The sequence below is a fragment of the Notolepis coatsorum genome (assembly GCF_963971535.1).
Source record: "Notolepis coatsorum genome assembly, chromosome: 2".
NCBI classification, from domain to species: domain Eukaryota; kingdom Metazoa; phylum Chordata; class Actinopteri; order Aulopiformes; family Paralepididae; genus Notolepis; species Notolepis coatsorum.
Window position 1 is genome coordinate 121,532,076 of NC_140166.1, and position 26,124 is coordinate 121,558,199.

Below are 26,124 nucleotides of genomic sequence, written 5' to 3' on the forward strand. Positions count from 1 at the left end.
ACTGAGATTGCAGTTTCGGTCACTAGGGAGGTAGTGGGTTTTTTTTAAGGTTGACTTGAGGGTTAAACTTTTTTTTTTTTTTTTTTTTTTTTATCTTTTCCCCCCTCCATTTTCCTCCGATTTTCTCCCATCCCAATGTTAGTCGTTATGCCAATTCCCAATCCCCTTCCTGGTCGCTGCGCACTTACCCCCCCACAGTCGGTCTGGGAGAGTGGAGGCTATCACGTGCTTCCTCCGACACACGTCCAGCCAATCAACCTGTGAGGTTTTTGTCCATTGCTCACTTACTCGCTCTGTTCCTTTAAGCCTACTCGCTCTGTTTTTTCCTTTTGTTTTCTGTTAATCATTGCATTCCCCTATTCACACGCTTCTTCCCATAGACGTCGTTGATTGGTGCTCCCCCTACCACACGCTTGTCAATCACATCCCTCAGCTGTCACTGCTTGTCAATTAAGCATTCCCTGATTATTTATACCCCGTTTCCCCATTCAAGTTTTGTTGGATCGTTTTGATATTTCAGTTGCATTCGCCGTTCCTGCCTTGCCTGCTGTTTTTTCCCTGTGCTTTGCCTCCAGGATATTCAAGAAGCATTCCTCTTGGACACCCTTTTCCCATGGCGACGCGCTCGCTCCGTTCTGTTCCAACGCTCTTTACGCACAGCGCCTGGGTGAGTTTTTATGACTGTATTTGATCCTATTCCGTTTTTCGTGTGTTTATATAACACTGAAGATTTCCTGCTTTTTATCAGACAGTCACTCACCCAGCGTTTAGCCCTTTTTGGATTGTTTCATTGGGATAATATTTTGGCCTAACATCGCCCACTGTGTGTTTACACACCGAAGATATTATCACTTGGATTTGTATTTTGGGACTTCGCTCACAGTGTTTATTTTGCACCGAAGATTTCTATCACGTGGGATTGTGTTTGGAACGTTACTCACAGTGTGTATATACACCGAAGATTCAGTCACTTGGATAACTCTGTTTTTGGGTACAAGTCACCTCTCCTGTCACCTGCTCTGTTCCAACTGCACTCTGAGCTAACTCGCTCCCTCTCTCCCTCTCGGTCCCGCAACCACCTCGGAGATTCTGCCGAGAGAAGTTTGCAGAGCGGCTCTGACGTCATCGTCTGCTTCCCCAGACTACCATCCCGGGAGAAGCTGCAGAGCAGCAACATTCATCCTTGCTTGTATTCCAGTCTTTGTTTGAACTCTACCAAGTCTATGCTGTTTATTTAGTGTAAATAAACAAGCCCTTGTTTTTGGCAACTCTGAATCCTACTCTCTTGTGTCGTTGCGTTTGGGGTCGGTGTCAAACCATAACACAACCGCTTCTTTTCACCTGGCAGCGCGGATTCTCATTGAGAGGGCGTAGCGCAGGGCTATTCAACTAAATTGTTCAGGGGGCCACATTGTCAGAAACCCAAGGGGCCAGGGGCCGGACTGCCACGGCGCCTCCCCGTGCTATGAATATATGTACACTTGACACAACACGCAACCACATTTTCACAACTTTTATTTAACTACATTGCAAAACTAGTATACTTTTCAAAAAAAGTGCTTCATTTATGTGCCACATCTGCAACATCTCCTGCAAAAAGTGCTTCATTTATGACTGTGCAACAACTGCAACATCTCCTCTTCAACATTTCAATATAAAAATAAAATTAAAAAGAAACAAGTGCATGATGTGCATCTGAACATTCTAACATCAACACTTGAACAAAAAAACACATTTATAGTGCAGCTGAGCTTATGAAAAAGTGCTTCATGTCTGTGCAACAACAGCAAATCACAGCATCTTATTAGCACTTATTGTCCACTCTTAACTCTCAAACATCAGGGGGGTGGGGGGCAGACAGGCCTAGCCTACATACACACATCTAATGAGAGCGATTGCACTTCTTTGACTGGGCAATGGCAGATAAAGAGGGTTCATAGGAAGTGAGGGCTACCCGCAAACAGTGATGCAAATGCTCATTTGTCAAGGAGGCACGGTTGCTTGTTTTAATGGCATTCATGTGAGAGAAACTGGATTCACAGGTGTATGTTGAGCCAAACATTGTTAGCACAGATATTGCCAGCGTTTTTATTTTGGGGAATGTCTTGACATGAATACACTTTATCCAAAATGTTGTGGTGGATTCATTCTCAAGTGCCTGCTTCAGAGCAGATGATGCTTGCATGTCAATTATTTCAAGTTGCAGGAGACCTTCATCAATGTGAAGTGATGCAAGGAACTCTTGTCCTTTTGTGGAAATAGCAGCTACATTGGCAAATGGGTTGCTCACAAAATGCATCAATTCTCTGGACATGTCAAATTCATCAAATCGACTTGCAAAGTTTTCCCTCAATTTATCAATGAAATCTGTCATTAATTGAGTGACTTTTGGCTCAATTGTGCGTGTTAACGTTGACATGAAAAGAAAAAAGTAAATTTTTTTTTTTTTTTTTTTTTTTATCGTGTAATCTTTGGCGGGCCGGTCAGAATCATCCCGCGGGCCGGATCTGGCCCGCGGGCCGCCAGTTGAATAGCCCTGGCGTAGCGTGGGCCCCGACCGAACTGTAGGAGTCGCTGTTTACAACGACCCGGACCCACCCCGCCAGCTTCTCCCACCCTCTAATACTGCCAATTGTATTAGTGTGAACGGCCAGCCAAGCTGGTGACAACCCCGGAGCTGTGAGCTGGATTCGAACAGGCGAATCTAGCCGCTCCGGGGTTTAGTGACGAACGCAATCTCCGTTACGCCACCTGACCGCCCAGGGTTAAACCTTTTTAATGTTCTTGTGAATAAGTGCATGTGTAGCAGAGGGTATGAGCGGGTACATGGATGTGGGGTGTGTCAGTGAGTATGGGTACAACACATGTATGTATGGTAGTGTGTCTATGGGTACATCATGGATGTGTTGTGTGGTATGTAGGTATCGTTATTTAGGTGCTGCACAAACCAATCTCGTACGTACTGTATTGTGAAATGACAATCAAGCTTTCTACTTCTACTCTGTCTCTCTCTCTCTGTCTCTCTCTCATTCTCTCTCCCTCCTTCTCTCTTCCCTCTGTCATTTCCTTTCCCTCTGCTCGGTCCTACATTCTCTATTGTTTTGCAGGGTGCTAGTGGGTCTGGTATAAGGACATACCGGTATATAAGGTATTAGTATGGAGTTAGTGGATAAAGTCCTTACAGAAAGGTGTGTGTGTGTGTGTGTGTGTGTGTGTGTGTGTGTGTGTGTGTGTGTGTGTGTGTGTGTGTGTGTGTGTGTGTGTGTGTGTGTGTGTGTGTGTGTGTGTGTGTGTGTGTGTGTGTGTGTGTGTGTGTGTGTGTGTGTGTGTGTGTGTGTGTGTGTGTGTGTGTGTGTGTGTGTGTGTGTGTGTGTGTGTGTGTGTGTGTGTGTGTGTGTGTGTGTGTGTGTGTGTGTGTGTGTGTGTGTGTGTGTGTGTGTGTGTGTGTGTGTGTGTGTGTAGGTGTGTGCGGAGCTAAACCTTTCATTCTCTGGGCCACCTCAGCCTTAGTGGGAGGAGACACTGTATGCTGTCCTGTCCTCTGTGTGGATCTGTGCCTGGCTGTCCTGTCCTCTGTGTGGATCTGTGCCTGGCTGTCCTGTCCTCTGTGTGGATCTGTGTCTGGCTGTCCTGTCCTCTGTGTGGATCTGTGCCTGGCTGTCCTGTCCTCTGTGTGGATCTGTGCCTGGCTGTCCTGTCCTCTGTGTGGATCTGTGCCTGGCTGTCCTGTCCTCTGTGTGGATCTGTGCCTGGCTGTCCTGTCCTCTGTGTGGATCTGTGCCTGGCTGTCCTGTCCTCTGTGTGGATCTGTGCCTGGCTGTCCTGTCCTCTGTGTGGATCTGTGCCTGGCTGTCCTGTCCTGGTTATGTATCACCGATGGTACTATAACCACACTCGCTGTTGTCTACTTCTGCATTAGTTTAGCTAAGCTAGATGAAAACCAAAAGGAGATCCATTATAACTTTGTTGTGGGTATTTATTCCTCCATACCGACACACAGCTACAGTACAATGGCTAGCAGCCAGGGTGATCCTGAACGTCAGCTGGGATCCTTTGGTACAAAACTTAAATGTAGGAAATTAGCTCTCTTTCTCTCTTCTGTTACTCCAGAACTCCATGAAAAACAAACTAAAATCTCTCCAGCATTCTGAGACACTAAAACTCATCTCCCTGAACAGCTTTCTTATTAAAGCACCACTCACATTTACAGCATGTATTGCTACAATACCACTTAAATGATACCATGGTATAATCCAAGTTTAAACCATGATACCTAGTAATATCACTACCATCAGAAAATATGGAAACACCATGATACTTGATGTCTAGGCCACCCTGGAATGACATCCTTTACAAGCACAGAGCGTGACCTGTTGCCATGCAGCTCTGAGCCACAGTAAAGGGTAATAGCGTGTGATTAGAGTGTAGACCGGCATAAATACACCATGACCTTAGAACACAGCAGCTCTCCAGATTAGAATCTAATGGTGCGTAATGCACACATGTTTACAGCTTGTTTTATTGTCCAGATACAATATAAAAGTAATGGATGTTATACTTGAAGGAAACAACTTTTCTATTTATAAAGCAGAGCTGAGCCATTTTGTTTGCGCTTCAGGCCTCGTGTGAACCTACATCTTGTTGGCCGTTCTCCCTTGTCACCTGTTCAGGTAACTTGAAGTATGAATGTGTGATTTAATACATTCATATAATAATAATAATAATAATAATAATAATAATAATAATAATAATAATAATAATAATAATAATAATAATAATAATAATAATAATAATAATAATAATAATAATAATAATAATAATAATAATAATAATAATAATAGGCGGCTATGTGGCGTAGTGGGCAAGGCGCTCGCCACGAAATGCTGGAGACGCTGGGCTCGTCAGTTCGAGCCCAGCGCTCCACATTTGCTTTTAGTTTAGCTGGTCGTCCGTACTAATACACATTGGCCGTATTAGGGGGTGGGAAACTGATGGGTGGGGATCGGGTGTTGTGGACAGCGACTCCTACAGGTCGGTTGGTGCGCCTGCGCAGTAGAATCAGGAAGTGTCGGGGGCAGCGTGAGCCTCCCACGCGTTACTCCTCGCCACTGAGAGATCGAGCTGCGCAGGTGAAAAGATGCGACTGCTGTTACCTCAAGTACCGGAGGGGACTTGTGCTATGTATGACTTAGTCCACATTGCAGCCGGCTTGTGGGAGGCAAGAAACAGCGTTCGTGACAGGGGAGGGTTGAATTGGATGATACGAAATTGGGATGGGAGAAAGTATAGAAAATGGGAGAAAAAGTGGATAAAAAATAATAATAATAATAATAATAATAATAATAATAATAATAATAATAATAATAATAATAATAATAATAATAATAATAATAATAATAATAATAATAATATAATAATAATAATAATAATAATAATAATAATAATAATAATAATAATAATAATAATAATAATAATAATAATAATAATAATAATAATAATAATAACCTTTATTTGTATAGCACCTTTAATACAAGAATTGCAGCCTAAAGTGCTTCACAGCAGAAAATACAGTAGCAGCTCTGAGCCAGTGCAGGTCCCTAAGAAGTGGGGTGACATGGGCCGACTTCAGTAGGTTTGAGATCAGGCGGGCCGCTGCGTTCTGAATGAGTTGAAGAGGCTTGGTGGCAGTGGCCGGGAGGCCAGCAAGCAGTGTGTTGCAGTAGTCGAGGCGGGAGATTATTAGTTCCCTATGTGTGCAGTAACACAGTTTGATGCACAAGTTCACGTCTTGGTTGCAGCAGCATCGTGGCTTGTGGCTGAGGCCTGATTCAGGCATATTCCAACACAAGCCCTTTTACATGCTCGCACTCCGAACACAAGGACACCTTTGAGTTATCGTGTTATTAGAAGCTAATAAGGTGGAGACGTAGTCTGTGGGCCAACATGCGTATCTGTGATGCAGTACAGTACTTGACATTGTCCTGATGTTTGTTCTCACCGGTAATGTCCGTATCTCTGACCTTGGTCTGGCTGTGGAGATGTCAGATAACTAGCACAAGATCAAGGGCTGTGCGGGGAACGCTGGCTAACTGCTGTAACTCCCAGTCAGACCACCAGTCAGACCACCAGTCAGACCACCAGTCAGACCACCAGTCAGATATATGAGGCTCTGAATGAGGGGTTCTGAATGTGGGGTTCTGAATGAGAGGTTCTGAATGTAAGGTTCTGGATGTGGGGTTCTGAATGAGAGGTTCTGAATGTAAGGTTCTGGATGTAAAATAATAATAATAATAATAAATTAAATGTATATAGCGCTTTTCTAGACACTCCCCACAATGTAGGGTGGAAATTGCCTCCTTCACCACCACTGGTAGCACCCAACTTTGAGCTACGCAGGCTCAATGACTGCCATACACTGGCACCAGGCACAACACAGGTTTTGAATGAGAGGTTCTGAATGTGAGGTTCTGAATGAAAGGTTCTGAATGTAAGGTTGTGAATGGGTTTCATGGGTTCAAGGGTCATCAGTACATTAAGCACTATATCAGCTTTAAAGGTAGAATCTGTAATGCCATCAAACAGTCTGTCTGATGTATGGGTTGGAGTTGGCAGAGTGTGGCCAGCAATATCCCCACTCAACTCAAACCACACATGTGACCAAAACAGAACATGTAAGCAAAGTGCAATACCTAAAGCAGGGCTCTTTTGCCTAGGGGTTGCCGTTTGATGATATTACAGATTCTACATTTAAATGCAGAAGAAACAAGCTGCAGGGTCTGACAGCGACCGGTTCTGGTCCAATCTTCTGCGTAACTGCTTCACAACTACTGCATAGATCAAACCCTGTCTCTGTCAAGTGATCAGGGAGTTGTTTGAAAGGCACTACATGTTATTTTAGACGCAAAGCACCTTATAGACCGGCAATGTCTCTAGACCATGAGAAGACACTGCATTTCAATATGTGGAGTGAAACTGTGGAACAGTCTGAATGTGGTGCTAAAGCAATGTCCAAATATGAGACAATTCAAACTGAATTATAAGGAAATGATGTTCACGAGGTACAGGGATGAGGAAGGGATTTGACATTTTATTTGATTTCTTTCATGTTTTACATATATCATTTTAGTTTTTTGTTTTGCATATATATATATTTGTTTTGTAAGGTTTTAAATTAGTACACTCATTTGAGTAGTGGAAAAGGGGTAGGATTAAATAAGTGTATACTTCTTCCTACTCCTTTTCGAACATGTAAATTGAGTTATGTTTTGCTTTTATTTATTTATTTTCCATTTAATTTCTTGAGATCAATGATTTGTTTTGATTTTATATTGTTTGTATTTATTTACATGTTCGAAATAAAGATTTAAAATAAAAAAATAACAAATAAAATAAATGCCCTGACTCACTTTGTCACTCAGTCATTCAGTAATTAATTCACTCAGGGTTAGCCACTCTGCCCCTAGTGGCGTCTCACATGCATGCCACTGTGTTCAATCAAAGACCCTGGAAAGCATAATAAATGTGCCTTCATTCAGAGACATGCTAACGGCCAGTGCTTTTTGGATGGACTGAAACAACTCCTGGTTTCAGATCATTTATTTATAAATTTATTTTTAAACAAAGCAAACTGTTCCTTTAAGCCCACTGGGATCATGATCTCCTCACCCCCCCCCCCCCCCCCCCCCCATCCCTCCCTCAGGATTCATGGCACCAGAGTTGCTGAAAGGAGAAGAGTATGATTACTCTGTAGATTACTTCACTCTGGGGGTCACGCTGTATGAGTTCATGGCTGCCAAGGGGCCCTTCAGGACTCGAGGAGAGAAGGTACAACTGCTGTTGTCTCCTGTCTGTTCTCTCTCCTCTCTCTCCTCTGGTCCCACTCAGTGTCCTGTCTCTCCTCTGGTCCCACTCAGTGTCCTGTCTCTCCTCTGGTCCCACTCAGTGTCCTGTCTCTCCTCTGGTCCCACTCAGTGTCCTGTCTCTCCTCTGGTCCCACTCAGTGTCCTGTCTCTCCTCTGGTCCCACTCAGTGTCCTGTCTCTCCTCTGGTCCCACTCAGTGTCCTGTCTCTCCTCTGGTCCCACTCAGTGTCCTGTCTCTCCTCTGGTCCCACTCAGTGTCCTGTCTCTCCTCTGCTCCCACTCAGTGTCCTGTCTCTCCTCTGGTCCCACTCAGTGTCCTGTCTCTCCTCTGGTCCCACTCAGTGTCCTGTCTCTCCTCTGGTCCCACTCAGTGTCCTGTCTCTCCTCTGGTCCCACTCAGTGTCCTGTCTCTCCTCTGGTCCCACTCAGTGTCCTGTCTCTCCTCTGGTCCCACTCAGTGTCCTGTCTCTCCTCTGGTCCCACTCAGTGTCCTGTCTCTCCTCTGGTCCCACTCAGTGTCCTGTCTCTCCTCTGGTCCCACTCAGTGTCCTGTCTCTCCTCTGGTCCCACTCAGTGTCCTGTCTCTCCTCTGGTCCCACTCAGTGTCCTGTCTCTCCTCTGGTCCCACTCAGTGTCCTGTCTCTCCTCTGGTCCCACTCAGTGTCCTGTCTCTCCTCTGGTCCCACTCAGTGTCCTGTCTCTCCTCTGGTCCCACTCAGTGTCCTGTCTCTCCTCTGCTCCCACTCAGTGTCCTGTCTCTCCTCTGGTCCCACTCAGTGTCCTGTCTCTCCTCTGGTCCCACTCAGTGTCCTGTCTCTCCTCTGGTCCCACTCAGTGTCCTGTCTCTCCTCTGGTCCCACTCAGTGTCCTGTCTCTCCTCTGGTCCCACTCAGTGTCCTGTCTCTCCTCTGGTCCCACTCAGTGTCCTGTCTCTCCTCTGGTCCCACTCAGTGTCCTGTCTCTCCTCTGGTCCCACTCAGTGTCCTGTCTCTCCTCTGGTCCCACTCAGTGTCCTGTCTCTCCTCTGGTCCCACTCAGTGTCCTGTCTCTCCTCTGGTCCCACTCAGTGTCCTGTCTCTCCTCTGCTCCCACTCAGTGTCCTGTCTCTCCTCTGGTCCCACTCAGTGTCCTGTCTCTCCTCTGGTCCCACTCAGTGTCCTCTCTCTCCTCTGGTCCCACTCAGTGTCCTGTCTCTCCTCTGGTCCCACTCAGTGTCCTGTCTCTCCTCTGGTCCCACTCAGTGTCCTGTCTCTCCTCTGGTCCCACTCAGTGTCCTGTCTCTCCTCTGGTCCCACTCAGTGTCCTATCTCTCCTCTGTTCCTACTCAGCATTCTGTGTTCTCTCTGATCACGCTCCTGTCTTTTCTCTTTCTCATCACTCACTCACTCACTCACTCACTCACTCACTCACTCACTCACTCACTCACTCACTCACTCACTCACTCACTCACTCACTCACTCACTCACTCACTCACTCACTCACTCACTCACTATTAGCCTTTCACTAGGCCTTTCTGTGATTGTTTAATAGTATATTCCTAGTTCTCTCTCTCTATATAATATATCTCTATCTCTCTCTATATATATATCTTTTATTATCAAATGTTTTTTATTTTTCCATTTTAAACATAAAACAAGGCAACACAATACATACAGTAATAATAACAAGACCACACAGTACCACAACAATAATAATAGAAACAATAACGACATTAGCAATAATAAAAAGAATAAATACAGAACATAAAAACCAACTTGTATTATTACAGACCCCACAAAAGACATCACAAAAGACATTTCCTCCCCCACTCCCACCCCCCCCACCCCAGGACCCCCGGACCCCCCAGGACCAACACCCCAACCACTCTCCGCTGCAAGATAGTGGCCTTTACTTTATCGGCCGCTGCGACCCACAGCTCAATGCTGGCCTGTCCCACCCCAATCTCTCTCTCTCTCTCTCTCTCTCTCTCTCTCTCTCTCTCTCTCTCTCTCTCTCTCTCTCTCTCTCTCTCTCTCTCTCTCTCTCTCTCTCTCTCTCTCTCTCTCTCTCTCTCTCTCTCTCTCTCTCTCTCTCTCTCTCTCTCTCTCTCTCTCTCTCTCTCTCTCTCTCTCTATATATATATATATATATGTATGTATCCTCATTTACTATTTTCATTCACTCCTCATAGGGTCTATATCTGCAGACGAATAAATATGTCAGTTGGCTTCTTGATAGATTTTGTATACAGTTCTGTCCTCCCAACACCTGGTAGCTCAACCCTGCCTACTTGTGGCAAGATGTTGATATTGCTATTAAGGCTCTGAGGTCATAGAAACCTATAAAACAATAGAGGCCTTGTGCAAAATGTCTGTGTAGTTCTCTGTCTTTCAACATGGCTGCCTGTAATATAGCAACCACCATCGTGTACATGGCAATAGAAGAGACAATGGTTGTTATGTGATGTGGAATCATTTGAGCAGAGAGTCTCAACAGAGTCTTTGATAGAGTTTACTGACGAGAGAGAGAGAGAGAGAGAGAGAGAGAGAGAGAGAGAGAGAGAGAGAGAGAGAGAGAGAGAGAGAGAAATTTGTGTTGGTAAATTTCCCTGTTACTATATGAGAAATATATAGACAAAAGCATAATAATTTGTTATTACTGTATCTTGTAAACAAGTCACAGTAGAACAGTAATATAATGCTTTCCAGTGTTTTACCTGCTCTAGCAATGCACCGAAATTACGTGGTTACAGGCGGCCATGTTGGAAGAAAGAGAACTACACAAACATTCCCTGCAAGGCCTTTTACAGTCCTGATATGCGGTAATGTGAATGTGAATATGAATATGAATGTGAATATGAATATGAATGTGAATGTTCCTGGATTACCTGCGTCCAAACCCAGCCTGGTGGAGCTCTGCTACTTATCAATAATGCAGGTGAAACCCAACCTGTTAAGACCTGGACATGCATTCTCCCCTCCTGCTCAACACACCCTGAGGCATCGGACTGAGGCACGGGATCTGAGCTTACACTCAGGGTAAAGGGAAACTACACCCAATTTAATAACTCAAATATGTTATTCCTACGGTCTAAGACGGTCAAGAAATATGGCCTGAGGGCTAGGCTAAAGCTAACTCCCCATCGCCTACTACAGCATCACTACCCAGCGCCTTCCTCGTCGCTGTGCGGCCTCTGGTGAACAAAATGGATGAACTGTGGATCGTCAATCATAAAAGGACAACAGAACCACTCCAACCTAAAGACTCTGCTCCCCAAATTTCACCAGCATGTCTCTTGCCCCATAAGAGGAGACAAGACATTAGATCATGTTTACACCAACATAGGGCAATCTGACCACCTCTCTTTGCTCCTTCTACCCAAGTACACCCCGCTCATCTTAATGTGTGAAGCTCTCAGTTTGAACAGTTACAGACGGGGGCGGCGTGTCCCTCCCACGCAGACCCTCGCCGCTGAGAGATCGTGCTGTGCAGGTGAAAATATGCGACGGCTGCCTCCTCGAGTACCGGAGGGGACACGTGATGCAAGGCTTCGTCCACATTGCAGCCGGCTTGTGGGAGGCATGGCCTAACAACGCTCGAGACAGGGGAGGGTAGAATTGGACAATACGAAATTGGGGAAGGGAGAAAAATAGAAAATTGGGAGAAAAAGTAGATAAAAAAAAAATAATATTAATAAAGGGAAGATGAATAAACAGAAAGATTTGTAGATACAGTACTGAATTATAATCCATTTGAATTATACATTCAAAATTTAATTATGAACTATAAATTACCTTATTATCGCCAAAAATAGATCTATGGATAGGGAAAAAGCTCATAAAAGAGAGATAGAATTCGCATTATTCCGATAAATTCTTATTTTCTGAGACATTTTTAAACATCGGTAACAAATGTAGTGCTGAAAATATACGCTTTGACTGCTGTTTTGATAGGGTTATGGTCTTCTTTACTCTTGGCTACATTTGAAAAAGAAACACAACATTCATATTATATTATACTATACAGTACTATACTATAATATATTATACAGTACTATACTATACTATACTATACAGTATTATACTATACTATACTCAGGCATGCGTTGTTCATGGGACGGGGTAGCACGGTGTGCAAGCTCACTTGCTATTTGCATATCAATAGCGCTGGTCGTCAGGTGTGTTAAATACGTTCTCAGACACATTCACACCTAACTTGTTGTGAAGGCAATTAGGCACTGTCTTTAGTCTGTGCCCAAGCGAGGGGACATTAAATGCGCATTCGCGGGAGCGCGCGCACGTGCCGGGAGCGCGCGTGCACGTGGTGCGTGTCACCCCAGATGATTTCAATAACGCACCACTGACTATACTATACAGTACTATACTATACTATTGATTGATTGATTGAAAACTTTATTAACAGATTGCAGAATGGGTACAATACAGTACAGCTCAATACTAACAACTGCTAAGAGGATGAAGACCAGAAAAAGACTTTCGACTTGTTTACATAAGGGTCCTCCATTTTCAAGATCATCAAGACATTGATTGATTGATTGATTGATTGATTGATTGATTGATTGATTGATTGATTGATTGATTGATTGAACATTTTATTAACAGATTGCAGAATGGGTACAATACAGTACGGCTCAATACACACAATTGTTAAGGGGATGCAGACCAGAGAAAGACTTTCATCTTGTTTACATCAGGGTCCCCCATTTTCAATTCATCATAAAAAAAAAAAAATTTGATCCACTTTTTCTCCTAATTCTTTTATTTTTCTCCCATCCCAATTTCGCTGTTTCCAATTCTCCCCTCCCCTGTCTTACGTTGTTCGCATATGCCCCCCACAGGTCGGTTGTAGGGAGGATAGAAGCCTTGCATAACGTGTCCCCTCCGGTACACGAGGAGGCAGCCTGTCACATCTTTTCACCTGCCAGCGCGGACTCTCATTGGCGAGGTGTAACGTGTGGGAGGCTCACACTACCCCAGCCACTTCCTGTCTCTGCTGTGCAGGCTTCCCCCAACCGACCTGTAGGAGTCGCTGTCCACAACGTCCAGATTACCACCCATCGACTTCCACCTGCTGACTCTGCCAATTGAGCCAGTATGACGGTCGGCCCAGGCCGGAGGCAACGCCGACAGCCGGATTTGAACCCGGTGTCTCTTGCGTTGGTGACGAGCACAATGTCCGCTGCGCCACCCAGCCGCCCTAATTCATCATAACATTTATGACATACACGACATATGTCACAGTACTGTTACATCCAGACATTTATGACATACAAAATATACAAATATACAGTACTGTTTCTTTACAGACAGAGTTTCTAAAAGAGAATAATATACATTTGAGGGGGAAGAAACTGTACATTGGAGGGGGTTTGGTGGAGGGGGGGGGGTTTGGACATTTACGGTGGCCAGTTTCGAATTGCAGCCTCCCGTAGGTGCGGTTTTGAAGGTGGGTAGGGATTCACATTATTTTACGGCTGTGGGTAGGGCATTCCACATTGTTGTGGCATAATTGCGAAACATGTTTAGTCCCTTGTTTGAGCCAAATCTGTGTTGAACATGATTTGTGGAACTCCCTCTGGTGTTGTGGTCGTGGTATTCACTGACCTTTGGGAAGTATTTCGACATGTACAGTACATGGGAATCTTAGTGGTGTAGTGTATCTTGTATACCAGGCCCATTGCAAGTTGCTGTATTCTGTCGTCTACTCTAAGCCATCCTAGCCCTAGGTTGTCAAAATTGGCAGGGGTGAGGTGGGTTTTAGGAGTAAGGTCAAGCAGTAGTTTGACCAGTTTGTTTTGTGATGTTTGTAGTATTGTTTTTAGTGCCTTTGAGGTGCTTTGGTACCATGAGGTGCAAGCATAGTCGTAGTACCCTTGAATGAGTGCTCCTGAGTCTTCAGGGTATTCTTGTTTACCAGAGAGGAGATCCGGTACAAGAATCTTGTTCGTTGGTTGACTTTTTTGATTACATTGGTTACCATTTACTATACAGTACTATAATATACTATACTAGTCTCTCTGTGATTTACATAGGTGGAAACCAAAGAAATAAAGAAGTGCATTCTGAATGATCCAGTGAATTACCCAGAGAAGTTCAGCAAGAACGCCAAGTCTGTCTGTGAGCGTCTGCTGTGCAAGACAGTGGAGGACAGGATGGACTTCAAGAATGGCCCCTGTGATGAGCTCAGAGCTCACCCCTTCTTTAGAGGAATCAACTGGACCAAGCTGGATGCAGGTGGGTGTGTGTGTGTGGCTTAGATTATCTGAGAGTAAACACGAGTTAAAGGATCAATAGGCGGACGATTTTTGGCAACATTTTATATTACTTATTATATCTCGACAGTAATCAATTGTACTCAAGGAGTAGCTAAAACAGAGACATCCAATCAAATGAACGACCAAGTCAAATGATGGAACGAGCAAGCTGTCAATCAAACCCTCTAGTGACATGCGTGCTTGTTATGAGCATAACAGTTGTGCGCGTACACAAAGGCCTGCTGTTAACACATACTGTAGCTGCCTGCTAGTTACCTAGCAGGGGCGTGGCTTTGGAAGTGTAACCGATGGTTTAGCTTGCGTTGTGTTCTGGTGTACTGTCAATAATCAAGCAGGACTGGATCTCAGGTTGTTTATTCACCCTCTTAACAACAAGAGAGAAACTGGCGCGAGAGGGAAACACGCTCAGAAATGAGAGACGCGAGGGGAAATACGTCACTTCGGCAGGAAGTGACGATGTTTCAAAACAAAAGACTTTTGATAATAAAATAATAATAATAAACAAAACAATGAAAAAAGGGTGTTTTGGCGAAATTCACAAGAGGGACATATTAACCTGTTACATTCACCCCCCCCGAATTTCCCCAAAATCACCTAGCACCAAAGCTGCACTTCAACACTAAGGACGCGCATAAGACACCGCTCAATTCTACCCCTCTGGATCAGTCAACACAAAGATCTAATCTCTGAGTTCAGTTAAAAAAACTATCCGTAAAACAGATTAAAAGGCGTTACAGGTTGATCAAACCCCCAACCCTTCAAGAACATAGAGGTGCAGTCTACACCCCATTACACCCGATCCCCAGGCACTCATATGCGACAGCGTCCTATCGGTCCCATTTATAAATATGTGTATGAAGTGACTCTAAAGCTTTATGCCACACCATGTCTTGCGAGGCGGCAACAGACCCCAATTAACAGGTTTCTGAACCATGTTCTCTATGAGCCTATTGACTGGCTTGACCATCCTCCCCGCCCTTGTGACTACCCCACCCGCAATCGGAACTTGGACAGAATCATGCTCGGGCAACCCTGAGAGTGGTCTGTCATGTCGGCTGCTAAAGGTTTGAGATAGGTCGGGCTGAGGGCTGTCACGTCTGTGTTCAGAGGTCTGTGGCATGTCCGAGTCGACAACAGGAACAGTCTGTGTCTCTTCAGAGTCAAGTGGACAACTGGCCAGAGTGGAGGCTGTGTCAGTCAGTGTGTCATCCACGTGATCAGAGGGAGGCGAGTCAACGACATCTGCCACTGTGCTTCCATCCTCATTTCGGTCTGAGTCAGACAGGACCCACGATGATGTCCGCTCCCTAGAAGACTCGTCGTCCAAGCCACTGAGATCACCAGCATCGGATGAGATGTCTGAATACTGATCCTCCAGTCGATCCCGAACAGGGAGGAAACTGACATCCAACAGCAGGTTCCTGTGGACGACCTTCTGCCGGCCCGAGACATCACAGATTTTGTAGATATGAAGCTTGGGGTTTTTCTCGACAACAGTGTACACCACAGGCTCCCACTTATCAGCTAGCTTCCTCTTGCCCCGTTCTCCCTTGTTGGCCAGCAGCACACGATCCCCAACTTGTAGACTGACGCCCTTGACCTTCTTATTGTACTGACCAGCCTGGTGCGCTTGCTCTTTGGCGGTGTGCTGTTGAGCGATTCTGGCAGCCTCAGACAGGTAAGTCTGGAGGGTCCTAGAGTAGCTGCTAAAATCCACCACAACGGGATCATGCAGGGCAGACCTGAATACAACGTCCACCGGAAGCCTCGGCACACGCCCAAACATCAGGTGGAACGGCGCATAGCCAGTGGTCTCATGGACGGTCGCGTTGTAGGCAAAGGTCAGCGTCTGGATCTGTTGAGGCCATTCTTGCTTGGCTCTGAGAGGGAGTGCTCGCAACATATTTCCCAGGGTGCGATTGAACCGCTCTGTGCCCCCGTTGCCCATGGGGTGATAGGCGGTGGTATGAGACTTGGCCACACCAGACAACTGCAGCAGCTCGGACACCAGTTCACTCTCAAAGTTGGCACCCTGGTCTGAGTGAATGCGCTCAGGGAACCCGTAGGTACAGAAAACACCGTCCCACAGCTTCCTGGCAATCTGTTTGGCCGTCTGGTTTCTGCATGGGAAGGCATGTGCCATTTTCGTGAAGTGATCAGTTATCACAAGCACGTCAACAGAGTTCTTGTTCTTGTCTTCCGCTGACCAGAAGTCGATGCAGACGAGTTCCATGGGAGCTGAGGTCTTTATGCTCTCCAACGGGGCTCGCGCTGCAGGTTCTGGAGTCTTAGCAAGCACACACCTCTCACAGCACCGAACGTACTCCTTCACATCCCTCTCCATGTTAGGCCAGAAGAAACGTTGCCTTGCCAGATGGAGGGTTCTGGCCCGACCTTGGTGTCCTGCCAAATCATGCACTCCCTCCAACGCCTTGTCCATCAGACTTGCCGGCAGCACCAACTGAAGCCTCTTTATCTTGCTTACTGGGTCTCTTGTCTCCCTGTACAAGACACTGTCTCGGACCTTGAGCTTCTCCCAATGTTTCAGCACAGCCAGTGACCTTGCATCTATACCACTTCTCTCCCGCCTGGAAGGACGTCGCTTGCGGACAACGAATGGCAGCACACCGGCGATGGCAGAATCTTGAAGCTGGTGATCCTCCAGCTCACGTAAGGTGAATGAAGGCAAGGTGTCTTGACCAGCAGGTTGCAGCTGCTGTACCTGGTGAACGAGGCAAGTAGCCCTGTTCTCTGCAGTAGCCGTCCAGTCACTGTGATGCAGCAGGGCAGCCCTTACTTCAGAGGAGCCGCAGGAACCAGCCATGTCCGGTGCGGACTCAGATCCCTGGACCACCTGAACATGCTGGATGCTAAGCCTGAAAGCATCCTGCACTCTGCCAGCTTCTTCACCCTCTGCTTCATGCACCAAGCTACTGTAGGGTTCCTGAATGAGACACCTGCTGATGGGAGAAGTGAAGGGGTCACGGCTGAGTGCGTCTGCAACAACATTCTTTGGACCTGGGATGTATTTCAAGTCGAAGTTGTAGGCCGACAACTTGTCCACCCATTGCTGTTCATAGGCGTCAAGCTTGGGCTTCGTCAGTATGTGGGTGAGTGGGTTGTTGTCAGTCCACACCGTGAAGCCGTGCCCTTTCAGCCAGTGACTGAAGTTCTCCGTAACGCTCCACTTCAAAGCCAAGAATTCAAGACGATAGGCGGGATATCTCTGCTGCGACTTGCTGAGGCTTTTGCTGGCAAAGGCGATGGGGCGTGCCTTATCCTCTCCAGCGGGTAGCTGTGACAAGACTGCCCCTAGTCCGTCCAGAGATGCATCGACAGACAAGATGAAGGGCCTCGAAAAGTCTGGATGAGCCAGCACAGCACAGCTGAGGAGCTCCCTCTTGAGCCTATGAAAGGCTTCCTCACATGCAGGACTCCAGTCTGCTGCGGTCAACTTCCTGAACATGCCGGCACTCCTTCCACCACGGCCCTTCCTCTTCTGGCCCCCTGTCAGGGCAAACAGAGGCTTGGCGATGGCGGAGCATCCAGGGATGAAGCTCTGGTAGAAAAATACCATGCCCAAGAAGGACCTAAGCCTCTTCACGGAGAGAGTGCAGCCATCCTCCTCCATTACGGCCTCCCTTGGCATGTTAGAAATCACATCCACCTTTGTTGGGTCCACAGCAACACCACTCCGGTCGATTACGTGACCAAGGAACTTGACTGACTCCCGCAGAAGATGACATTTCTTCGGACTCAGCTTGAGATTACTGCCCCTCAGCTTCTGGAAGACCACTCGCAGCCTGCTAAGGGCTTCCTCTTCGGTGGGGCCAAATACAAGGAGGTCATCCAGGTAGCAGAGCAAACTGGTGAAGTTGAGACTGCCAAAGATATCCAACATCATCCGCATAAAGGAAGCTGGACTGTTGCAGAGTCCCTGTGGCATTCTGTTGTATTCGTACAGGCCAATCGGTGTCGTGAAGGCAGTGTACTTTTTGTCTTCCTCGCACATGGGGACGTTGTAAAACCCGGAGGTTAGGTCCATTGTGCTGAAGAAGGCATTGCCTCCGAGAGCTGCCAGACAGTCGGCTTGGTGAGGAAGCGGATGGGCATCCTTCAGAGTCCGAGCATTCAGCCATCTGAAATCTGTACAAATCCTCAGCCCACCATCCTTCTCCAGACCATGACGAGGGGAGATGCATATTCGCTGATGGATTTGCGGATGATGTCCATCTCCTCCATCCCTGTGAGCACCTGCCGGAGATGTTCATAGTGGGCAGGGGGCACTCTCCTGTATGGCATGCGGAACGGCCGGTCATCTGTCAGGCGGATGCGATGCACAAACCCCTCTGCTTTGCCGCAGTCAAGTGAGTGCCTGGAGAATATATCCTGGTACTCTTCGACAAGCTCAACAAGCTCCTTCTTAGAATGGAAGCTGGCGTGGCACGAGTCGATGTCGAGGGCACTCAATCCGAGGGTGGAGAGCCTGTCCCTGAGGTCGGTATCTGTGGCAGCCGGCCTGATACCCTGTCCTGGCCTTCCTGCCTCCATCGTGCAGGAGCCCTGCTGGATGTCTAGGTCTTCCACCGCAAGGCAAGGTGAGACATCTGCGACCTTGGAGTTGCGTTTCAGGGTGATTGGTCTGGGTGAGAGGTTGGTCATCCTCACAGGCACCCACCGATCTCCCCACATTGGCGTGATAACCCGCCCAACAAGCACGTCTCTCGGTCTGGCCTTAGAGGTGCAAGGCTCCACGATGACCGTGCTTCCTGGAGACACTGGCACATTGCTGGGCAGCCTGCCCCACACCAGGTATTCGCGTTGAGGGAGCAGCGTGATGGCATGGGGTAACTTCACAGTGCCGATCCTGTCGGGGGCCTCGTCTCCCCTCCATCTGGTGGTACATGACATCATATCCAAGAACTGCTCATGATCAGGCGGCGAATGCTTGCCTGCCGCAGATATGAGTTTCCAGTAGGTGTCACTACCTTTCATGACACTCATTAGGTGCTTGAGAACGTTTGATCCGATGATGAGGTCATTGCGCTGACCTGGGACCACTAGAACAGGGACGAAGCATTTCACTCCGTAGATGGTCAGTGTTAAGTCATATATGTATTTGGGGTGGGTCTGTTTTCCTCCACAGCCAACCAGCATAATCCTTCCTGCTGACTGAGGTTCTCCCACTAGGGCCCCAGCTTCTCTGAGCTTACATTCTGCCTCCTCATTCAGGGTGCAAGCCATGGATCCTGAATCAATCATGCCCTTCAGTCCAACTCTGTCATTCACTGTGACCTGAGTGTAGAACAATTCACTGAAAGCTGGCACCTCTGCTGATCTTTGAACCACGACTTCGCATTCTGGCATGGCTGAACAGGTGTTAACATAGAGAAGCTCGAGACTTGACTCATCTTCACTGAGGGTCTGCTGTCCACCCCCCACACTGCCCCTCTCTGAGTGTGGGTGTTCTAGTTTCCCGAAGGCTGATCCTGACTGGGGTCGCCCTGACCTGACTGCCTCTGTCCACGCCTGTTGCAGTCTCTCTTCCAATGACCTGGAGTGAAGCATGAGAGGCACAGATTCTCTCTCCTGCAGTGCATGAGCGTGGAGTGGCCGGTATCACCGCAGACCCGGCAGTTCCTCGTCTGAAAAGGACCCGGAGCAAACTGTCTTGGCGGGGCCGGTGCCGGTGCATGGGCTGCCACCTGCACATTCTGCTGTGTCATCATGCGACCCAAGAGGCTGAATAGAGCATGCATGCCATCTACGTCGGCCTCTGCAGTGAGGCCCGGAGCCGGCTGGCGATGACCTGGCTCAAAACCAGGTTGAGGTACCGGGTGATTAGCACCTGGGGAAGTTGTGGAGTGAGAGCGGCTGTTGGAGCCGGAATGAACTGGGCTGCTGTGGGCGAAAGCTGTGGGGTTAGTGCTGAGACCAATGCCACATCGTATGCTGCCGCAGTTGAGACAGCTGAGAGATGTGAAGCTGTGCTGACATGCACTGGCGGTGGTCTCTCCATGTGCTGTGGTATGGCCGTCTGGGTGTGGCTCAGTACATGTATCTGCGGGGCTTGAGAACGGCCTTGCGATGACCTGAGCTCACGCTGGTGGCTGTCGATGCGCTCCTGAACCTCGCTGGTCGACCATTCTTCAGCCGCTCTGATGCTGAGCCTGTTAAAAAGGACCGGGTCTGGACAGTACTTGATGAACATCATCGACACTTCACGTCCTGGATCCTCCACACTACGCCCCTGCCTCTTTAGACACTCGTCTGCAATATCAATGGCATTGTTCAGTCTCACCCAGTACTCCATCACTCCCTCCCGCTGCAGTGGCTTGATATTATAAAAGTCAGCCATGGGCATGGATGAGTAGGATAGCTCACCGAAGTGCTGCTTCAGAATGTCAAAGATCAGGTCGGGAGTCTTAATGGGGTCGAGTGTGGGGTTGTGTCGTAGCGTAATTCTCACTACATCTTTCGCCCCCCCCCATTAGCTTAGACAGTATCTCTTGTGACTGTTGGTGTTTCGGTGTGTTTTTCTTTATAAGATATACCCCCATTACTTCCACCCACTCACGAACGGAGTATTTATCACTGCCATCGCCCCTGAAAATTGGTGGCTCCTTAACATCGGACTTCATGACGAGCTTTACACCTGACAAATTCAACTCAGGGGCTCTCTGCTCCGATTTAGGGCTCTCTGCTGACATGGACCTATTAACACCCCTGTCACCCTGTAACTGGGTCGCAATCGACTGACCAATCTGACTGGCCAACTCTGAGATGAGAGCACTCAACTCTACGTGAGAAGCTGTTTGTGGGCTTGGTAATTCATACCGGGGGACCTGGCCACCAGTGGAACAAAACCGTGGGGTTTGCAACCCACCCGCCCTAGGCGTTTGGCCTCCATCTACATGAGAAGCTGTTTGTGGGCTTGGCAATTCATACCGGGGGACCTGGTCACCAGTGGAACAAAACCGTGGGGTTTGCAACCCACCCACCCTAGGCGTTTGGCCTTCATCACCCAAAAACCAACCTCTCCCAAAGCCCACCCCAGATAAACTCTCTCCTTCAGAGACCCCAGCCCCTTCTGCGTTAGCTGCTGGTTCCATGCCAATTGAGAAATTCAAAGAACTATACAAAAATAAAAATCATACGTACATAAGTACATATATATATAGTCACACAATATCCAATAATCCAATGTTCCTATTTGACACTTTAAAGTAATTATTCTCCTTTTTTTTCAGCCTTTTCTCCTTTTCTCCTTTTTTTTGTATAAAACCTTATCTAACAAAGTATTCGCTTTATTCTATTCGATACTTTGAAGTAATTATTCCCCTTTCCTCAGTTGTCAATATTTTCTCCTTTTCTCCTTTTTTTTTTTTTTTTTTTTTAAAACCTTATTCAAAATGCCCCACACGGCCAAGAGTGACCAACTTGAAACGAAGGCGATCTTCAGCTTCCCTCTGCGATCGAGACGACATCGATTGGCAGATGAATCCGGGTCACGGCACCAATGTAACCGATGGTTTAGCTTGCGTTGTGTTCTGGTGTACTGTCAATAATCAAGCAGGACTGGATCTCAGGTTGTTTATTCACCCTCTTAACAACAAGAGAGAAACTGGCGCGAGAGGGAAACACGCTCAGAAATGAGAGACACGAGGGGAAATACGTCACTTCGGCAGGAAGTGACGATGTTTCAAAACAAAAGACTTTTGATAATAAAATAATAATAATAAACAAAACAATGAAAAAAGGGTGTTTTGGCGAAATTCACAAGAGGGACATATTAACCTGTTACATTAGCATCCTGATGCGTTCTGATTGGGAAGGGCGTTGTATAGGCATTATTTATTTATCTATTTGTTTTATTTTATTTAACCAGGTAGGTCAATTAAGAACAAATAGTTATATATATATTTTTTTAATCGTCTTTTTCTCTGCCTGATTTTTTCTATTTTTTCTCCCCATCCCAATTTAGTCGTTATGCAAATTCCCCCCCTCCCCTACCTGGTTGTTGTGCGCATGTTCCCCCTACTGGTCGGTACAAGGGAACCCTGAAGCCTACCACATGCTTCCTCCGACACATGTGGAGACAGCCAGTGGCTCTTTTTTTCACCTGGCAGCGAGGACTCTCATTGGTGAAGCGTAACGCGTGGGAGGTCACGCTGCCCCCACCATTTCCTGCCTTTCGCTGAGCAGGCGCCCAGACCTAACCTGTAGGCGTCGCTGTCCACAACGCCAGATTACCACCCACGACTTCCCTCCCCCTAACTGAGCCAAACGAGTTAGTATGACGACCGGCCCAAGCCGCAGGGCAATGCTGACTCCGGGAGTCGAGACTGCAGCCTCTTGCATTGGTGACGAGCGCAATCTCCCCTACGCCACCCGACCGCTCGAACAAATTGTTATTTACAATGACGGCCTGGCGAGAGGACAAAAGGGCCTCTCGAAGGGTAACAGGGAAAAGGGGACACATTTCTTTTTTTTATTACAATTTTCAAATATATATAATAATAGTAATGATAATATTAAAAAAATATATAACAATTAAAATATTTAAAATAAACCAAAAAGAGGGGCGGCTAGGTGGCGCAGTGGGCAAGGCGCTCGCCACCAATGCAGGAGATGCTGGGTTCGAGCCCAGCTCTTGGCATTGCTACCAGCTTAAATTAAAATATTTAAAATAAACCAAAAAGAAGAATCTAGATAAGACTATTGAACACAGACAATACATGAATAACCACTTCCATCCATCCTCCCCAGGGATCCCCCCCCCCCCCCCCCCCCCCCCCTTCATCCCCGACTCCAAGACCGCGTACGCTAAGGACATAGATGCAGTGGGGGCCTTCTCCACCGTCAAGGGGATCCAGCTGGGGGGGACCTGGATAAGGACTTCTTCAACGAGTTCGCCTCGGGGAACATCTCCAGCCCCTGGCAGGAGGAGATGCTCGAAACAGGGATCTACGGCGAGCTGACGGTGTGGGCCCCCCCCCCCCGGGAACGACGCCCGAGGACCTGCGCCGCGAGTCCATCCTGGAGGAGCCGGCGCCCAAGTCCTCCACCTGCAGAGTGTCGTGAACGCTTGGCCATGTCGCTATGACAACAGGAGGACACAGTGGAAATTTATATGGAATGATTCTGCTTGAGCTGTTCGTCGGTTTAGTGAGGAGGGGAAGGGTGGGACGGGAGGCTGCAGTCGAGAGGTTGTTGACGCGCCGAAGGAAGCAGGAAGTCAAGCGGCTTGAATGGGCCGCTGCCGCTGTCTCTGATGATGGTGGTAATGATGATGAAATTAACTGTTTGTTTTATTTAAACAGCAATTCCTTTCCCAATAGATAGTTAGCTAGATAATAGATACTGCATAAAATAGATCATAGATAATACATTTAATTAATATGTATTAGTCATGAATCCTTTATTATTTTTGCTGCACTGTTTAATTATGAATTAATCAAAGATTGATTAATAGCTTGACAGCTGGATAGCAGACTTGCTTGATATGTTTTTGCAAATATGGATTCAAATGTATATTTTAATGGGTGGTTGTCTGTGTGAATAGGTGAATAGGTGTGTGTGTGTGTGTGTGTGTGTGTGTGTGTGTGTGTGTGTGTGTGTGTGTGTGTGTGTGTGTGTGTGTGTGTGTGTGTGTGTGTGTGTGTGTGTGTGTGTGTGTGTGTGTGTGTGTGTGTGTGTGAATGGGTGAGTGTCTATGTGAATGGGTGAGTGTTTGTGTGAATGTGTGATTGTCTGTGTGAATGGGTGAGTGTTTGTATGAGTGTTTGTGTGAGTGGGTGAGTGTCTGTGTGAATGGGTGAGTGTGTGTGAATGGGTGAGTGTTTGTGTGAATGGGTGAGTGTGTGTGTGAATGGGTGAGTGTTTGTGTGAATGGGTGAGTGTATCTGTGTGAATGGGTGAGTGTTTGTGAATGGGTGAGTGTTTGTGTGAATGGGTGAGTGTATCTGTGTGAATGGGTGAGTGTTTGTATGAGTGTTTGTGTGAATGGGTGAGTGTCTGTGTGAATGGGTGAGTGTCTGTGTGAATGGGTGAGTGTGTGTGAATGGGTGAGTGTTTGTATGAGTGTTTGTGTGAATGGGTGAGTGTCTGTGTGAATGGGTGAGTGTGTGTGAATGGGTGAGTGTTTGTGAATGGGTGAGTGTTTGTGTGAATGGGTGAGTGTTTGTGTGAATGGTGAGTGTATCTGTGTGAATGGGTGAGTGTTTGTGAATGGGTGAGTGTTTGTGTGAATGGGTGAGTGTATCTGTGTGAATGGGTGAGTGTCTGTGTGAATGGGTGAGTGTTTGTATGAATGGGTGAGTGTTTGTGTGAATGGTGAGTGTATCTGTGTGAATGGGTGAGTGTTTGTGAATGGGTGAGTGTTTGTGTGAATGGGTGAGTGTATCTGTGTGAATGGGTGAGTGTCTGTGTGAATGGGTGAGTGTCTGTGTGAATGGGTAAGTGTGTGTGAATGGGTGAGTGTGTGTGAATGGGTGAGTGTTTGTGTGAATGGGTGAGTGTATCTGTGTGAATGGGTGAGTGTTTGTGTGAATGGGTGAGTGTGTCTGTGTGAATGGGTGAGTGTTTGTATAAGTGTTTGTGTGAATGGGTGAGTGTCTGTGTGAATGGGTGAGTGTCTGTGTGAATGGGTGAGTGTGTGTGAATGGGTGAGTGTGTGTGAATGGGTGAGTGTGTGTGAATGGGTGAGTGTATCTGTGGGTGAGAGGAGCGGACAGCTCATTCACAGGACATCTAGATATGGGCGGAGTCATAAAGTGGGTTTTATTAGCTTGTCATGTGCAGTGACTGCTGCTCTCCTCTCTTGTACTCTAGTCCTGAAGCTCACATCATAACTCTCTCAGAAAACTTTGACATGAGACATAAATTTAGGACCCCTGTGTCTCCTTTTTTACACACTACACTCGAATGCAGTTCCACTGCTTTAGTGATAAAATCTTTATTATACAGTTAAATGTCTCGTGCAAAATATTGAACTTCCCAAAGTTTAAAAATCCCATCAGAGTTGCTCTCTCACTTTTGCAAAAATCGGTGTCGCAAATGTGTCAAGGATTACAGAACAATACACTCTTGTGTTTGTGGCCGGATATGCACGTCATGTTTATGCAAGAGAGAATATGTTATGTGTTAAAGGTGCTATAGATAACATTTGTATGTATAGTAATCAAAGTATTGCTTTTCCCCTCAAAACGTTTTTATGAATGAATTTATCATTTGAAACATTTTGGCGGGTCCAAAATGAATGTTGCGTGCATGTATCATCTCCCTACCTCCAATTTCCCCCACATGGAATGCACCTGCTTGGATAAATGATATGATGGTGCTCCAGTGTGACATATAGTGGCGGAATGTTATATATAGCACCTTTAAATATAAAAAAAAGTCCCAGCATTGGAGGCTCCTGTATTTCAGGATGTTATTTCCAATGTTTGCTTCAACGTGGAACAGTATTGTACCAGTGGTTTCACAGGGACCGTATTCTAAGCACGATCAACATCAAATTTCCTATAGCTACATATAGGAAAAGGTATAATCTCTGATTATTAATCATGCATCATTGTTACTCAGCTGAAAGAGTTGTTGTCCCCTTCCTGCTGACTTGAAAACTACTCAATAGTCAGGAGGGATAGAAACCAGTATGGAGGTGGCGTCTGTGTGTATATACACAAGGATACCAAATACATCAACCGTACTGACCTTAACCATGATGAAATTGAAACTGTTTGGATTGAAATCTTATTAGACAGGGCGAAACCAGTACTAGTAGGCACAATCTATAGACCGCCAGAACAGAGTGGCTTTTATGACACACTTGATGGGTGTTTAGCTGGGGTGGAGGGGGTAGAACAAATTCGTATTGGGGACTGGAACACGGATATGCTGCGTAAAGCAGCACCCGTCTTCAAGGCCTTCAGTAGATTTTCTGATCTGCACGGTTTCAGCCAGCTAATCACCCAACCCACAAGGGTAT

The 26,124-nt window shown here is 46.8% G+C and overlaps 1 protein-coding gene across 1 annotated transcript; it reads left to right on the plus strand.

The window, feature by feature from the left end:
• Window positions 1–5,984: 5,984 nt before the first annotated feature.
• grk1a (G protein-coupled receptor kinase 1 a) lies at window positions 5,985–23,219 on the plus strand (the record flags this gene model as incomplete). The annotated part of the gene is given in 7 exon segments (XM_084308284.1): window positions 5,985–6,050; window positions 6,054–6,084; window positions 7,700–7,824; window positions 13,893–14,094; window positions 22,905–23,014; window positions 23,017–23,127; window positions 23,130–23,219. Coding segments are annotated over 7 exon segments (735 nt in total).
• Between the last annotated feature and the right edge of the window lie 2,905 nt (window positions 23,220–26,124).